Genomic DNA, 18,165 nt, shown 5'->3' with positions numbered 1-18,165 from the left:
ACATTTGTGGCAAAAATAATACAAATTTTATGCAGTTTTATCCAGAAAATAGAAGCACAGAAACACTTGCTAATTCATTATATGAGGCCAGCATTACCCTAACACCAAAGCAAAATAAAATCATTAGGAGAATGGAAACATACAGACCAATACCTCTCATGAACACAGATGCAAAAATCCTCAACAAAATATCAAATAGAATCCAACAAGTAGAAAAAGTATTATATATCAACACCAAGCAGGAGTTACTCCAGGTGTGTAAGGTATTCTAGTATGTTTCTGGTTCAATATTGAAAACCAATTAGTGTAACCTATCACATAAAGAATAAAAGAATAAAAATCATATCAATAGATGCAGAAAAGAGGATTTGACAAAATTCAACACCCATTCATCATAAAAAAAATTCAGCAAACTAGAAATAGATGGAAACTTCTTCAGGTTAATAAAGAACATGTACAAACAACATACAGCTAACATCATACTTAACAAGTATGTATTAGAATGGCTAAAATAAGAAAACAAAACCTGACAATACCAAATGATGCTGGTGGGCATGCACAGCACCAGGAATTCTCATTCACTGCTGGTTGGAATTTTAAATGGTACATAATGACTCAGCAGTTGGACTCCTAGTTATTTATCCAGCTGAGCTGAAAATCTATGGGTACACAAAAACCTGCACATTAATTTTTATAGTAGCTTTATTCATAATTGGCAAAAGCTGGAAGCACCTAAGATGTCTTTCAGTAGGTAACTAAAGAAACTGGTATTTTCATATAATGGAATATTATTCCGTGATAAAAATAAATGAGCTATCAAGTAACAAAATGACATGGAGAAACCTTAAGTGTACATTGCCAGTTGAAACAAGTTAGCCTTAAAAGGCTACATACTATATGGTTCCAACTATGTGACATTCTGGATAAGGCAAAACTACAGGGACAATTAAAAGAATGGTTGCCAGGGTCTGGCAGGGGGAAAGGAGAAGGGTAATGTTGAATAAGTGAAGCATGGGATTTTGGGGGCAAAATTAATCTGCATGTGATACTATAATGGTGGATATGTGCATTTGTCAAAACCTATAGGACTGTACAACACATAGAGTGAGAAAACCAAATATAAATTACCGAAGTTAGTTAATATATTAATATTGTCCCATTAATTGTAACAAATGCACCACAGTAATACAAGATGTTTTTTCTTGTCAAAGTTACTTTTATTAGTAAAACTGTAGTACCTAAATATGTATACAAAAGTTACTCAAAAAATCCATCATTTTTCCTTTGCTGGTGAAAAGTAGTACGCACAACAGACCTCAGTGATATTATGCAACAGTGACCCATGCTGGTGTAGAATTCTCACAGCTTTTTAGGAGAACTTTTAAAAAAGCAAGTGAAATATGTAATACCTGGTTGTTTTAACTCCAGTGAACTGTGGAAGTATGAAGAAGCTAAGGTTCTTCATTATTCACCAATGCCAAAAATAAAGGTGAAAACTTGAATTCCTATTTGGCTTTCTTGTATTAAATGATCAGAATAAAATTACTGTAATGCTAAACTTTTTCAACAACTCCATGTTTTTCACTCTTGCTTTCTACAGTGAACATGTGTTGTTTCAGTTTGCTCTGAATCCCTTTCCTTTTCGGATGAGCTTCACCACTTATGCATTGTGATTGTGGCAGGAGTTATCAGTGACAGTGCCTGTGACCCTGACCTGAAGAAGATCATGGGCCCTTGTCCCTTTTTCCACAGGAACTGGTACAATTCAAGGGCAGGTGATCCAGGGCAGACCAAAGTCCTTTTGTAAGATTTGTGCACGCTGGAAAAGGACATTATCTCTCTCCTTTTTAGATCATAGATGTTAAGGATGTGGGCTTCTAGCTGACACTGGCCCAGTATGTGGAGGGGGCCAGCCTGAAAATGAAACCAGGAAATGGAAAAACAGTCAGGAGATGTTGGTAAAGAGCCCTGGCAACATCATCCGAGTCTATGCCTATGGATGGTAATGAAGTTTTGAGGTTGTTACTTCAGTGAATCAGTGTAAATGAAGTATTCACTAAGGAATTAAACAGAACTAAACAGGACAGATTGAATAAAATAAAATAACAGTGTATGTGAGCTGGGGAGAGGGACATACGGGAATTCTGTCCTACCTACTCAATTTAAAAATAAATAGAAAACTGTTCTAAAAAGACTTTTGAAGGCTCTGTAGCTGAGTTGAATGCACATACAGTTTGCTAACCACTAGTCTTGTGGTTTATAGCCTGCCTCTGGAACCAGATTTGCTGAGTTCAATTCCTGGCCCTTTTCCCTGCTAGCTGTATGGCCTTGGACAAATTCTTAACCTCCATATGTCCATGTTTTCCCATTTGTTATTGCCTCCATTAATAAAATAGGGATGATAATATTATTACCTACCTCATAGGGTCTCTTAAGAGAATGAAATATCTAAGAGCTAGTGCCAGGCATGAAGTCATCAATCAGTGTAATATCAGGTATTACTTTGTGATTGTGGATGTTACTGTTACCTGTAGGTAGGAGCAGCTGAATTCTTTCCACAGAGATTCTTCAACATGGCCAAAAAGCTACATATCCTGGTGATAAGACCAAATGCCTTGGCTTAATGGAAGTGGGAAAGATGGTTCTGATGTCTCTGGTCTTTCCACTGTTCAGGAATGGTTCTCATTGAAATTGAGCTCAGATTCACTGCTTCATGGGTTTCCTTTAGCCTGTCCCCTCCCAAGCTGGCCCTGCAGCTTGATTTGCTTGATAGAGACTGCACTTGGTACTAAGAAGAGTTGGCCACACAATGAGTGGGAATATACCTTCCACAGGTGATTCTTACGCAGTCATTTAGCTAAATACCATCAGCAATTGGTTTCTCCCATTTGGACACCTGGAGAGAAAAGTAGTTATGATGTCTCTGTGTATAGTCCTTAAAAGAGCAAAGAAAATATAAGGCAGAAGGAATATTGTTATACTAGAAGAATTATTATTTGCATTTGTGTTAAAAAACCCAGTTTGTAATGAACCTGACTTATTCTTTATAATCTCCATATATAATGCAGCAACCATTTTGCTTGTTATTGGCTGAAAAGTCCCTGAAAGCAAAGGCCTTTTATTCATTTATTTTTACTTAAAAATAACTCATTTGAAGAACAGTACACGTTTATTATAGAAAAATAAGAAATACACTGAAAAGAAAAATAATAAAATTCCACAATCCCAACCACGTATAGACAATCACTGTTAATAACTTCATGTATTTACTTTTCTTTTTTCTGTTCTTTCTCCTCCACGTTTCTAAAATGCGTATACTTACTGACTCTTATTCTAGGGAATGTGAATATTGAAATGAACATGAGAGACAGTCCATGCTGTCATGGCATTTATATTCTAAATAGGAGAGACACACAGTAAATAAACCAAAATTAAATTACAATTGCTGTTTAGAATCTAATTAAACAAGGTGATGAGATAGAGGGTGTCTTGTAGGTGGGGGTTCAATAAAATGGCCAAGGAATACCATTTTGAGAAGGGGAAATTTTAGCAAAGACATAAAGAGGAATGCACTCAGGCGTGACATGTCTTGGGGAGGGGTTGGTGCATGTTGGGCAAACAGACAAGGGCTAAGGCCTTGAGGCAGGAAGCAACTGGGCATGTCTACACAATAAGGGAAGGAGGGCCACTGTGGCTTGAATGTCAATGAAAGAAAGCAAGATGGGAGGTGGTGACAGAAAAGAGAGGCGGGGAAATGGTCACATTATGAAGGTCTGCGTAGGTCAGATAAGGAGTTTGGATTTTACTCTGAGGTCAATGGGTACTGTTAGAGCAGGAAAAATGGTACGGCTGACTAGTTTTTAAAGAATGTCCCAGTGGCTCAGGATGTGAGCTCAGCAATGATGTCAATATATAAAAATTCACTGCTCCTGTGTACCAGCAATGAACAATTGGAATTTGAAACTTGAAAATAATGCTGTTTACAATAGCACTAAAAGTTAAAGAAGCATTTAGGTATAAATCTAATAAAGTTTGTGTAGGATCTGTATTCTGAGTATTATAAAACATTGATGGAAATTAATCAAAGAATATCTAAATAAATGGCGATAGTCCATGTTTATGGATAGGAAAATCCACTATTAAGATGTCAGTTCTCCCCAATTTGATCTACAGATTCAATGTAGAAAGTTTTTGTAGATAGCTACAAGTTTATTCTAAAATGTATACGAAGAGGCAAAGGAATTAGAATAGCCAAAACAAACTGAAAAATAACAAAGTTTAAGGACTCACACTATTAATTTTAAGACTTATTTTGAAGCTACAGTGATCAAGGCAGTTTGACATAGATCAATGGAACAGAATGGAGAGCCCAGAAACAGATCCACAAAAACAAGATGATTTTTGAAAAATTTTCAAAGGCAAAGTTTTTATAAACCAGTTGGATGTCCATGTGCCAAAAAATGAACCTCAACATATACCTCATTTACAAAAACTAAAGCAATATGAATTGTAGACCTAAATGTAAAATATAAAACTATAAAACATATAGAAGAAAATAGGAGAAAATCTGTATGACAGTGGGTTTGGCAATGACATTTTAGATATAACAACAAAAATATCCATGAATAGAAGGATAAATTGGAATTTATCTAATTAAAAACTTGCTTTATTGAAGACACACTTAAAAGAATGAAAAGAAAAGCCATAGACTAGGAGAAAATATTTGCAAATCACATATTTCATAAAGGGCTTAGATCCAGAGCATATAAAGAAGGAACTCTAAAAACTGAATAATAAAGTAAATACCTAATTTCAAGAAATAAGCAAAAGAGCTAAAAAGATACTTTATCAAGGAAGTTATCTACTAATAAGCATATGGATGGCAAATAAGCATATGAAAAGATGCTCAAAATTATTAGTAATAAATCAAATAATAACAGCCAGATACCACTTCAGATGTATTAGAATGACAAGCAAGCAAACAAACAAAAAAGTCCTCTGATATTATCAAATGCTGACAAGTAAACATAGCTGCTAGAATTCAATTTCATTGCTAGTGAGAATAAAAAATGATACAACCACTCTGTAAAACAGTTTGGCAGTTTTTTATAAAGTCAGACATACACTGAATACACAACCCAGCAGTTCTACCCTTAGGTATTTACCAAATGAACTGAAAACTTACATTCACACAAAAACTGGTATGGGATGTATTATAGCAGCTTTTTTATAATTGTCAAAACCTGGAAATAAATCCACATGTCCTTCAATGTATGAATGGATAAACTGTGGTCCAAACAACAGAATAGTACTTCACCCTAAAAAGAAACTATCGATATACAAATATTAAATGCATTTTCCTAAGTGCACAACGCCAGGTCCAAAAGGCCAAGTATAATATGATTTAGTTTATATGACAATCTGCAAACCCAAAACAAAAGGATGGAAAATTGATCCATGGTTGCCAAGTGGTGGCATATAGGGGAGAAGCTGACTGTAGGGGCCACAGAAGGGAACTTTTTAAGGTAATGGAACTGTTCTTTATGGTACTGTTGTGGACAAATACCTGATTCTGTGCATTTGTCAAAACCCATGCTACTGTACATCACAAAGAGCGAACTTTACTGTGTGCAAGTTAAAGAAAAAAAAAAAAGCCAGACCAAAATGTTGGTGGAAGGGGCTGTGCCAGGACAAAATACAAGCTGCCAGGAGTGTTGGCAGCTGATGGCTCTCAGTGCCACTGCTCTCCAGGAATTCAAGACAGTTGTCTTGAACAACTTCACAGGCCCTCCTTGAACAACTCCTCATCCAGTGCCTAGTCAATATAGGCATATAAAGGTCTGAGCACACTGCCTCAGTGGGGCATCTCGGAAGGGCCAGCCTAGCCTTAAACTCTCCAGGGAATTGGTGGGAACCTTTTATTGCAGCTGCTTCATAGTTCATTGACTTTTCAGTCCTGCTTCCCTCACCCCTCACAGGGGTGGATTTTGAATACACTTTCCAGGGAGCCTCCTGTACACAAGTCTCTGTGTCAGAGTTTGTTTTCCAGGTTGCTGACCTATGACAGTTGGTACGAGAGTATGTAAGGGAATGGCTCTGCCATTGCACCCTGGCAACCTTGCACCTTTCCACCTTTCTGGCCATGCAAGACAAGGTCTGAACCCTAGTTAATCTGAGGCTTGGTGGAATGCCTTTGATCCTCCAGGATCAAGAAGGATTTGAGAGGCTTGTAAGGAGCTGCTACAAGGCCATCTCTCACTCACCATCTTCTCTTCTCTGGGAGGCTTTAATGAGTCAGTTCCTAATGGCTGCCTCTGTTCTGATAAGGTATAAAGCTTTCTGCCATGCTTCCATCAGAATACAACTTCAGAATATTAAACCACTTAGCTTCAGTATAGAATTGGCTCCTTAGCAACAAATTATCCCACAACTCACATCGCAGTCATCCAGCATGTTTTTTTGGTGTCATCCTATTTGGAGTGGAACAGGGATTGGGGTGCCTTTGGCTAATCTCTCTTTCGGTGTCTGAGTACTAAACCATCTGAATCAAGAAGTGGATTACTGTGTCTTTACCAGTAGAATCAGTCAGTTCTTGCCTTGTATTGTGTGTGCTGTCCACTTCCATCCAAAAGATGCAGAGACCAAGGATGGCCAATTCTGTGGGAGCCTAGTTTCCTGAGTCCTGGAAGAGGAACGGCTTATGGAAACCTGAAGTCTGCAAGAAGAAAAAAGCATCTTTCCTAAGGAAATTTAATATATTGCCAGATCCCTAGAGGAACCGTGTTCAGATTTTGCTCACAGAAGTCTGTTGCATAACTGCCAGGGAGGGTGGGGTGCCCTGAAGCCTTAGCATGCTCCCTCTGTAGTCTCTGGGGAGCACCAGCCCAAGGGGTACTTCTCGCTGGTACTGGGGACACCATGTTTAGAAGGATTCAGAGGCTCTGTGTGCCCCACAAACAGTAAGGGCTACCTGGGTAACCACTCTCTGTGGTCTTCCCCCAGTTCCTAGAACTTTCCTGCTTCAGGACCCAAAGGTGCACATTCAAGAATGCAGGAGGAGTGATCTCCTGCTGTGGGCACAGTTGTGCATGGGGAGGGATGTGCAGGGGTACAGTGCCACTCTTTTTTTTATTATTACACTTTAAGTTTTAGGGTGCATATGCACAACATGCAGGTTTGTTACATATGTATACGTGTCCCATGTTGGTGTGCTGCACCCATTAACTGGTCATTTACATTAGGTATATCTCCTAATGCTATCCCTCCCCCCTCCCCCCACCCCATGACAGGCCCCGGTGTGTGATGTTCCCCTTCCTGTATCCAAGTGTTCTCGTTGTTCAATTCCCACCTATGAGTGAGAACATGCGGTGTTTGGTTTTTTGTCCTTGTGATAGTTTGCTGAGAATGATGGTTTCCAGCTTCATCCGTGTCCCTACAAAGGACATGAACTCATCCTTTTTTATGGCTGCATAGTACTCCATGGTGTATATGTGCCACATTTTCTTAATCCAGTCTATCATTGATGGACATTTGGGTTGGTTCCAAGTCTTTGCTATTGTGAATAGTGCCGCAATAAACATATGTGTGCATGTGTCTTTATAGCAGCATGATTTATAATCCTTTGGGTATATACCCAATAATGGGATGGCTGGGTCAAATGGTATTTCTAGTTTTAGATCCTTGAGGAAAGTGACACTCTTAAGTAGTCACCACATGTGAATCGTCAGAGCATTCAGAGCCAGCCTTGCCAGTGCCTGAGTAGTTGTCAGGTGGTCAGCAGGCACTGACACGCACTTCCAGCCCATTTGGGGGACATAAAAGTAAACTGATAATGTTTTCTTTTGTTCCTTTTTAAAGCTTCAGTTTGACAGTTTAAGGCCTGGAAATGTGGGTTTGAAGGGTTTGTACTTCCTCAAGAGTTTATAACATTCTTCTTGTCATTAAGGCCTCAAAACTTGACTGGAGGCAAGTTTGAATGATGAGTGCTTTGGAGAACATGACAAGACTAGAGAAATACAAGGAAACAGATACATAAGTACCATAAATACACAAGTACAGCAAAACTGCCTTTGTGGAGCAAAGGTAAAGGTTCCCAGCATTGTATTGATAATTTGAGTTTTATAAACTTATTTGAATGTAGTAAGAGAAATGACCAGTTGTGAAGTGTAAATGGATTAGATAGCAATTCAATATTTATTGCTTTAAAGACTGACTTATGTAATAGCAAGAAAGAATAGTGAAAATTCAATTGCAGCAAAGTTCGTTGGCTTCATGTTTTGAACCAAAATGGTTCCCTTTTGTAAGTGGAACATAGTAACCTCATGGTAGGCAAAGTTCTCTGATGACCCCCAAGATTCCAGCTGCCCATGCAGATATCCTGTATATTCCCATCCCCTAGAGGGTAGGCTGGACCAGCGAATATGACGGAATGTCACTCTTGTGTCTAGGTTACTAATCAGCTGACTTTGAGCTAATCAAAATAGAGATCATCTGGGTAGATCTGACCTTGTTAGGTGAGCCCTTTTAAAGAAGGTGGGTGGAGCATCAGAGAGAGGCTTTACTCCTAGCCTGGGAAGGAGAAGTAAACTGCCTCGGAGTGAGAGGGCCTGTGAGTGGGTAGCCTGTAGGAGCTGAGAGTGGCTTTGGGCCATTAGCCAGCAAGAAGTAGGAACCTCATGCCTACAATCACAAGCAATCAAATTCTGTTTGTCTCCATCCAGTGAAATGTAAATGCAGGGCTGGGCCTGGCTCTGGGGCCTGGCAGCTTAGGGACATCCTGAGGCCACTGGTGTTTAGAGGTGGGAAGTGGAGGGAGGGATATAATGGCTGAGGGAAGCAGCAGTAACCCAGGGTGATTTTTCTCAGTCCAGGTGAAATGAAGATCGATCTGTAATCACTGTCTACATCTCTTTGCAACATGCAGTGGGTCTGTCCAGGGGAGAGGGGGCTGGAGAAGGAACCTTTGGGGCCAGTGAGGATGCTCTGCAGTCCTGATTTAGTCCCAGGGAAAGAAGAAGAGACCCCTGGAGACTCCCCAGCATGGCTAGACTGAGACTGAGGCCTCAACACACTGGAAGTGGGAAAGATATTCAGATGCTTTTGCTGTCTGGTCTTTCCAGTGTCAAAGGCCATTCTCATTGGGATTGAGCTGCAGAATCAGGGCTTTATGACCTCCCCCAAGCTGCCCCTTGAAGGCAGGCACTGCTGACTCCCCACGCTGACACTCTGCTTCAGCAGGGTCACTCCTTGCTGCAGCAGCCACAGATGGTTCAGGTCAAGAACAGCAGGACAGGTTGCTTGTTTGCTACACAGAGAATATAATTGGCACTGTCTGCTTAGCTCCTCATAGATGATATTTGGCTTTTCACAAAGTAAGCCACCACAAGTCGGGTGAGACTGCTGGTCTTGGGACAGAGATTGTAGTTGGTTTTGGTCTCTTCCTGGGTGCTGCCCCTGTGCTGATTGTGTCTCCTTGTAATGTGCCATGGCAAAGATGTGAGTCACTTAACAATGAGGGACATCCCCTCAAATGGGATACCTGGACACTCTCTGCTTCAGCAGGGGCATTCTTTGCTGTGGCAGCCACATATGGTTCAGGTCAAGAACAGCAGGAGGGGTTGAAAGGCAAAGGCATGTTTGTGTACACTCTTGGCTTTTTTACCTTGTGGCTTTGGGCTGTGAGCTTGTAAATAAAATGTTCTCAGCCTGGTGGCTCTGTGTGTCAGCGCTGCCTTGTTGTCACTTTAAATAATTGAGTTTACTATCGGGTGTTTAACTCAGCATGTTAGCTGAGCTCTCCCTCTGTCTGAGGCACTGTAGACTGAAGAAACTGACAAGCTAAATGATCTCCCCTTTCTTGAGCTAGAGAGTACTTGAGCTCTTCTCTTTTCCCCTCTCCAGTTGCCTTAGAAATGGTGAGATGGGAAGCTGCACTTGGAAGACCCTGGAGGATGCCTGACAAGGGGATGTCTGACACATGATGAAGTTGGAGCTCTTTTTGAAATGTTTCTTGCCCTTCCTGGAGCAGAGGAGCCATTATTTATGCAGGTAAAATAAGATGAACTGTTACTTCTCTTGAATCATGTGAGTATGGAGAAGAATGCCTCCCAAGAAATGAGAGGTTGGTTTGACAGACTCAGTCTTGTCACATTTTGTGGAAGTTAAGCCTGTGAGTTAGAGGGCAAATCCCAGAGCCCAGTGCGTGGCAGATTGCGACCTTCCTCATCGTGCCTGCATCTCCGGGGGGATCTGCATGGATCACCTAGACAGGCACTGATAAGGTAGAACATGGTAATCCATCACTAAGTTTGCAGTTTTTTCTCTTTGGTTCTTTTAAAACTGATTTTACAGTCATAAAGTTTGGTGAGGGAAAGACTGGATGGGAATTTCGGAGATGGGAAGAGAGGTGTAATCTGGTTCTGGGACATATAGTAAAATGTGCCATTTGGATTTTACAAAGACACAGAAACTGTCTTCAAACCTTGGCAGTTCATAAAATCTGATTGCATGTTGTTCGCCACAATCTTTATTTCTCTGAGAATAAAGGATTCAGTTAAGGAGATCCTCTTCTCATGGCATTTGCCAGGGCCATAGCAAGGTCCCCATCTGCACCAAGAGTCTGAAGGTAAAGATAAGTTTCCCGGGAGCAGAGCAGAAGGAGCTGTGGAGGAGGCAGAGATGGTAACTGGGTCAAGTAGGGAGCTCACAGGCTTATGTAGTTTTGGATCCAGGATGCCTCTGTCACCAGAGATGCAATTTAGCAGGCATCAGGGTGTTTGCAACCATTTGACTCAGGTGTTAGTCACAGGATGGGCAGTTTGCAAATAACTGACTTGGGTGAAAGTCCTTGTGGATGCGAATTACAGAGAATTTCCATAGAGAAAAGGCCAGCCCCTGTATCGGGAATTGCATTTTGCAAAGTTGAACTCCCTGATTCTGAGGACAGTTGCTGCCTACCTTTTGCCATCTGGAACACATGGCCCCATCCCTCTCAATACTCTTAAGCAGTCACCACATGTGAATCATCAGTGAGATATTGCTTCGAATGAAAACATCAACACAAAAATCAGCCCCTTCCTTAAATGAAATGCAACGGGATTTATTCGCAGATCTTTCAGCTGACAGCCAAAATCACAGCCTTTGAATAATAGAGTTAGGGGGACTGGGAATGGGGAACAACACATCATTTCAGAAGGTTCAGGAAGGCTGGGGGTGGAAGAGCATTGGATTTTGGAAGCAGGAGATGGAGGGAAGGATTATAGAACCAGGTCCTAGTTTCTTTGCTGCCAGTGACTTGCTGTGTGACCCAAGGGAGTCACTTCCACTCTCTGAGCTTCAGTTTCCTCATCTTTCAAACAGGTTTTAGTTATTGCCTCCTGGTTGCCTTCATTACAACTCAGAAAGATATTACTAAAACACATTGGAAATAGTTAAATGTTGGTGACTTACAAGCAATGTAGAAAGTATGCATTCTTTTTAATAAATGAAATAATATTGGTCAGGGTTTAATTGCTATGTCTGAGTCACTGCACTGTCTAAATGTAGAGGCTCAGTCAGAGAAAGTGAGTACCAGACTGACAAAATTCAGATTTCAGTCATTGATCATAACATGTGCCAGCACCTAATAGGTTCTAGGTTCTCTGATACCTAGGGTTGCAGAGCTCCTGCCCCCATGGAGCTCACAGACACCTTGAAAATGCACATTTTAAATGCACAAGCCCACAGACTATCAAACAGCAATCAGGTAACCACGGAAATAGAGGGAAACTGAGAGATGAAATAGTCACCCCCATGGGGAGGGTCCACAGGGCCTAGCTCCTTAATGATGACTAAGCTTATTTAGGGTTATATCCCTCTGAACCCGAGTAGGGACTACAGACATCTGCTACCACACCTGGCTAATTTATTTTCATTTTCATTTTTAAAATTTTTTGTAGAGACGAGGTCTCTACAAAAAAAAAAAAAAAAAACATGGTCTACAACCATGTTGCCAAGGCTGATCTCAAACTCCTGGGCTCAATCCAATCCTCTTGCCCTACCCTCCCAAAGTGCTGGGATTACAGGCATGAACCACTACACCTAGTCAACAATTCAAATTTTCATATAGGCACAAACAAAGGGCATGGTTACATAGGGAGAGGAGCAATTAACATGGGAGAGAGAGAGGCGGAAATCAGTGAAGGTTTTATAAGGACATGGCATTTTATTGAAGTCTTGCAGGATTGGTGTTTCAGCAGATTAGAGGAGGCGAGGGACAGGGAGGGCCATCTAACCAGGTCAGAGGCATGAAAATACATGGGGTGTGGGGTAATGGAGAGGGAGATGAGGCTGGAAAGATGTTATGTTGAGATATGGGCTGGATAACACATGCGAAGGGCCCAGGGTACAAAATTTAAGGAAACACTCATTTTCAGGATTGAGCAAGTGTAGGGTTGGTGCAGAGGCTGTGGCTTTTAAGCAGAGGACTGATTAAAAAATTTCCCATATGGAGGACTTCCACTTATGGGAAGAGATACTTTTTCATATTCTTCCTAAGTACAACTAAAATCCATGGACATTATATATAAAACAAACATAAGACTTGAATAGGTGGAGAGAAGAAGGAAGGCTAGCTAGGGACCTTGGGATCAAAGTAATAGCATGGTAGTGAGTTCCCTAAGTTTTGTTTTTTGTCTCAGATTCCTAAACTTGGAGCTGAAGAAGTGAGCAACTTGGAAACACCAATGGGTTCAGACAAAAGAGCCCCAACAAGAAACTAGATTTTCTGGCCAAAAGACCAGGAAATGGGCAACTCAACAAGACAGAAAACTTTTAGACAATAGCTTCTGCATTCTAGGCAAACACCGTAGAAAAAACTATGGCCCTATCCCAACTCCACAGCGAAGACTGAGTAGAGAGCCTAGATGTCTACTGTTACCAAGCTGTAAAGAAGTGTCCCAAAGCACCCCTCCACCAGGGTGGTGTCAGAGAAGGCTGAATAAAGAGCAGAGACTCACCTCTGACCCCTGTGGTATCAGTGGAGACCCCTTGGGGAGTCTGGATTTCTTCTCTGACCCAGTAGATAAGGGGGCAACTTTCCACTTAACTTCTGGGGTGGCATCAGAGGAGGCCTGGTGAAATTTCATGACTTTTATTATCTCACAGTGGTAATAAGGCCACCTCCACTGCAGTGTCAGTGGAGACTAAAACAGAAAGGAATTTTCCTGTAGTCTTCATTATTAGAACCTGGTGCGCGCCTGGAGATATGACTCATGAAAGTGTGCCCCACCCAACAAAACAAAACAAAACAAAATTGGGCCCTCAGGAGTGTTTAAATATTCTGCTAGTCCCTATTCATCATTCAGGAAGACATCAGTTAACATGTAAGTGTTCTTACCAGTTGCTGGCTCTGGCAATGGCTTCTGCTCCTAAGCTGGGATTCTCTGTATTCACCTCTCTCTTTAGTTTTGGGGGTGGCTGTTTGCCCTGTGACTTCAGTTTTCTGGTTGACTTAAGAGTTGTTGATTCAGCTTTTATTCAGTCACTTTATTCAGCTTTTTACTTGTTGTGAGGATGGGAATGATGACTCCCAAGCCCTTCACATGTTGGTGCAGAAACCAGAAGTCCTGTGTTCATTTTTACCCATTTTTTTTTCTTTCTGTCTTGTAGTTTGGATAATCTCAACTATCTTCAAGTTCATTGATTCTTTCTTCTGTCAATCCAAATCTGCTATTAAGCCCTTCTAGTGAATTTTTCATTTCAGTTATTGTAGTTTCCAATGCCATAATTTCTGTTTGGTTCTTTTAATAATTTTTATCTTTATTGGTATTTTTTATGATGAGACATTATTCTCATATTTTCCTTTAGTTTTTTGGACATGGATTCCTTTGAACATACTTAAAAGACTTTAAAAGTCTTTTCTAGTAGGGCCAATGTCTGGGCTTCTTCCAGAAAAAGTTTTTATTTATTTCTCCCCCACTCCTTTATGGGCCATACTTTCTTATAGGCTTTTTTGAAAACTGGACATTTAAAATAATATAACGTGGCATCTCTGGGAAACAGACTCTTAACTAAAACTTTTCTCTGAGGGAAACAAAACCTGAAAAGGAGAGATTGAGTATTACATGGCTTAAGAGAGTATTTAGGCATATCTACTTCCATTGGTGCTAAAATATATCTGGAAGTGGAATGGAATTCAGAACTCTACAAAACAGAGCTGGTGTCCAGAGCGTTGATGTCATACAGCCTGTGTCCCGATTGGCACAGAAGTTGGAACTAGATTGTGGATATCTATTCTGCTAGCTCTGCTGGAAGACTGCTTCTAAACGCAAGCTCTTCAACTTTGGATGTTAATCATTAGAATTTTCTTTCTCAAATTAAAGGTTTGAGAAATTCCTGATAAGATGTCCTGTTCCCTAAAGTTTACTTTGATTGTAGTTTTTTTTTACTGTTGGCTTTCATCCAGCCATGAAGAGTTAGAAGGTGGTAAGTATGCTTTGGCAATCAGATTGTTTATTTTTCTCCCCTGACTCACTTTTTCCCAGTTTCAGAAAGTTAAACTAATTTGTTATCTCAAATTGGATTTCTTGGGAGAATTTAAGATTTAGGAGGAAAAATGTCAGTTGTCAGAGGAAGAATTGTAAAGTTCTTTCCCTAAAACATGCATCATTTACAAAATGGATTTGCATATTCTCAGTATTGTTGGGACAGTAACATTTGGAAACAGTCATTTCCACAGAAGAGCCTTGAGCCTGATATCCAGTGAGGGGTCATTTCTGACTCTGAAAATGAGTATAGCTCAGGAGGCCCAGGTGCTGGGGAGTGATGCCATCAGCTCCACTGCAGGCCTGCTTGTTATTTCCAGCCGCACATCACACCTGTGAAAGGGAAAGATTCTTCCCACTGTTTGTCCTTCTGATAGCCTTCTCTCTGGACTTTGTGTTTCCATTCCTTTTCATTGACAAACTGACTTTTTTTTTCTTCTTTTTTTCCATCTCTGGGCCAGCTTGGGATCCTAGGCTGCCCTGGGAAGACATTTGTGTTTTACACACATAAGGATCTGTGTTTGGGGTTTCTTCTTCCTCCCCTGACATTGGCATTGCTTAGTGGTTGTGTGGGGAGGGAGACCACATGGGCTCAGTGCTTGCTTGCACTTATCTGCCTAGGTACATCGAAGTCTTTTGACCTCCATACAGTGATTATACTTGTCATTGCTGGTGGTATCCTGGCGGCCTTGCTCCTGCTGATAGTTGTCGTGCTCTGTCTTTACTTCAAAATACACAACGCACTAAAGTGAGTCACATGTTCAAAATAAAGAATGTACTAAAGTGAGTCACATGGGGAAAAGGGGATAACACTCCCTCAGTGGGATACCTGGGCTCCCTGTTGGAGCAAGGTCATTCCTTGCTGCTGTGGCCATACCCTGGGTGAGGTCAAGAAGAACAGGCAGCTTTGTAAAAGCAAAAAGACAGCTGAGTGTAGAAGCTTATTTTTTTTCTTCCTGGCTGGGGTTGGTAGAATGTTCTCAGCTTCGGCCTGTGAGTGTCAGCGCTGCTTGGCTGTCACTGGACCTCACTAAGTTTACCATCAGGTGTTTAATTCAGCACCTTGGCCAAGCCTCCCTCTGTCCTGGGCACTGTAGGCTGCAGATTCTGTGGGGGAGGCTGCGTGAACGAGCTCTGCCTTGTGCTCATGTGGAGGACGGGCTGGATTGATCTCTTCTTGCCTGAGTTGGGAGCTCTCAGGGTATTCCTCCATTTGTTTCTGGCAGCCTTGGGGAAAATGACTGGGGCTCTAGATCTCAGGGACAGCTGAACCGTGTGAAAAACCTGGGGGACAGTGGACAAGGGAGGGTCAGATAAGAGAAGATTGTATTTTGGGGAGAAGACCCTTTAAGTACCAGAGCGATTGGTTGTCAGATGCAATTGTGTCCCCATTCTAAGGAGTTCACAGTGGCACATCCCAGAGCCCAGGACACAGCCGAATGCAGCACCTTCCCATCATTCCTGCATCTCGGGGGCCTGCAGTGACCAGCTGGGTGACCTTGCTTGCGAATTCACTCACCCTTACTTTTGTAACCTCAGTTTACATTTATAGCAATCATAGGAGAGGAAAGGATTCGAGAGGAACTTGGGACGGGGGAGAGAGCTTTAATGTATGGCTGGTGTTCATATTTGACTGGCTTCAGTGCTAAACTCCCCAGATACCCCCCAACAGTTCTAACAAAAGGGCTGAGAAGAAAAATTCTAAGCCTGTGCTTTGTGTGTGTCTTTTCTCAAGAGCTGCAAAGGAACCTGAGGCTGTGGCTGTAAAAAATCACAACCCAGACAAGGTGTGGTGGGCCAAGAACAGCCAGGCCAAAACCATTGCCGCGGAGTGTTGTCCTGCCCTGCAGTGCCGTGAAGGATGTAGAATGTGTGCCGGTTTTGGTTCCTTGCCACCTTGCTGTTGCGACATAAATGAGGGCCTCTGACTTAGGAAAGGTGGGCACAAAAATCTTCATGAGCAATACTTCTTAATAGATTGTTTTTTTATTCAAATCAAGTTCTAGAGTTTTTATGTGAGATTATATAATTTACAGTGTTGTTTTATATTCTTTTGAATAAATGTACACTATTAAAAGTAATCCTCTTTGCCGCCAATATTTTTTGATTGTTAATTATAAACATCCTTTGTTTAAATATATTTATTACTCACTTTGGAATGTGGGGGAATTAGCTTGTAGCACTGCAACAGAAGAAAGAGAATTGGAATAAAAGTGTCCAGCACATCTCCCACCCGAGAAGGAAAATGCACACTGTTCTTAGGACATTTCCAATTTCAGCCCAGCTGATCTTGTCAAGCTGGAGTCGCTCATTTAGCTCTCGTGAGGGCTTGGATGGTTGACATCCACCGCAGAAAATGGTGTCATGTCCTGATACCTGTCCTGTTGTCCTGTCCATTTATCCAAGACAGTGAGAGGAGCCAGGCAGGACCTCCCTGTGTTAAAGTTGTCTGAACTGTGTAAGATAGGCCTGATTGAGCTCAGTGACCTCAAAAGGACCTTTTGAAAACCAGTTTCTTCCTACTGCAATCCCCAAATCTCCAGAGCATGTGGCTCCTTCATAGATTACGGTAACAGTGATGTGTGTTGATCCAGCCATCAACATCTTCAACTGTAACACGAACCACCAGCCAAAGGCCAAAGCCCAGACTCCCTGACCACAACAACTGGTGGCAGGAAGCACCGCTCCCCACCTTACTCCCAGCTGCCTTCTGTTCCAGCTCCTGCCCCTGAGCTTCCTAGAACCTCTTTCTAAGCATGATTCCCTATCTGTAATCGCCATGTCCACTCCTCTCATGAACTAAACCCTTGCTTGTGACCATCACATGTATACTGAATGTAAAGAATTATTAGCTGGTAACAGGTGGTAATCTACTAAAAGTGGGTAAAAAAGGAAAACAGAAGTCGCAAATGAAGGAAACAGCTGTGACATCTAGGCACAGAAACAGACCAGATGTGGGTGGAGGAGCTCCTGTAGAGGCCGAGCACCGCCTGGAGGCTGAGCCTCCAGCCCCAGCATGCTTGGGAAGAGGCCAAGTCAGGGCAGCCTCCAGCTGGAGGTCACCTGTCCCCCTTAAGTTTCCGGACACTGTCTCCGTCCCCTGCCTTTGATTTTCTCTTGTCACCAGCAAGCTCTGACAGATGGAGCACATACAAATCCCCTCTTACCCCACCCAGTGGGTGGCCCAGTGCCTGGACCCAGGACACCTGTGCCAGGGCCTCCCCATGTGGGTGACTATGCCTGGTGCAGGTATTGCAGGGGCCGTGAGGGAGATGGGACAACGGTCTTCAGGACACCCCCATTAGCAGGAGGACAGAGCACCGCACGTGGGCTTTAGAGCCCTATGGAGCCGGTTCCCATCCCAATTCGGCCTTCACCAGGGGAAGTCCCTTGACTCATCTGAGCCGCTGTGTCCTTGATGTGAAGTGGAGACTTGCACAGGTGACAGAGAAGAAGCAGTGAGATGAAGCAGGGTGACCCCACAGCACCCCGTGGTCCCCAGGAAGTTGCCAGAGGCCTGAAGGGGGCTTCTCTCCTGACTGGACCTGGAAGCCTGGGTCCTTTACCAGGGCCACCTGACAGAGTGTGGCCACGAAACTCTCGCACTCAGTGGAGATGGATTAGGGACTTTGGAGATCCCAGC

General features: G+C 42.3%; 1 protein-coding gene across 3 annotated transcripts in view; it reads left to right on the top strand.

Moving 5' to 3' along the window:
- Positions 1-16,599, top strand: part of FAM24B (family with sequence similarity 24 member B) — a 36,544-nt gene extending 19,945 nt beyond the window's left edge. Inside the window, exons 1-3 of one of the 3 annotated variants that reach the window (XM_054436371.1) lie at positions 14,235-14,463; positions 15,144-15,270; positions 16,258-16,599. In XM_054436371.1, the coding sequence (XP_054292346.1) occupies positions 14,382-14,463; positions 15,144-15,270; positions 16,258-16,450 (402 nt within the window). In that variant the 5' untranslated portion in view covers positions 14,235-14,381 and the 3' untranslated portion in view covers positions 16,451-16,599. Of the gene's footprint in view, positions 1-9,900; positions 10,048-12,677; positions 13,362-14,234; positions 14,464-15,143; positions 15,271-16,257 lie in introns of those variants that run through there. The other 2 variants (XR_008492027.1, XR_008492028.1) reach the window with 2 other exon arrangements.
- The last annotated feature ends 1,566 nt before the right edge of the window (positions 16,600-18,165 follow it).

This window comes from Pongo pygmaeus, chromosome 8, assembly GCF_028885625.2.
Source record: "Pongo pygmaeus isolate AG05252 chromosome 8, NHGRI_mPonPyg2-v2.0_pri, whole genome shotgun sequence".
Classification (NCBI taxonomy): Eukaryota; Metazoa; Chordata; class Mammalia; order Primates; family Hominidae; genus Pongo; species Pongo pygmaeus.
The sequence above is the reverse complement of the archived record's forward strand: the minus strand, read 5'-3'. Positions and strand labels throughout refer to the sequence as shown.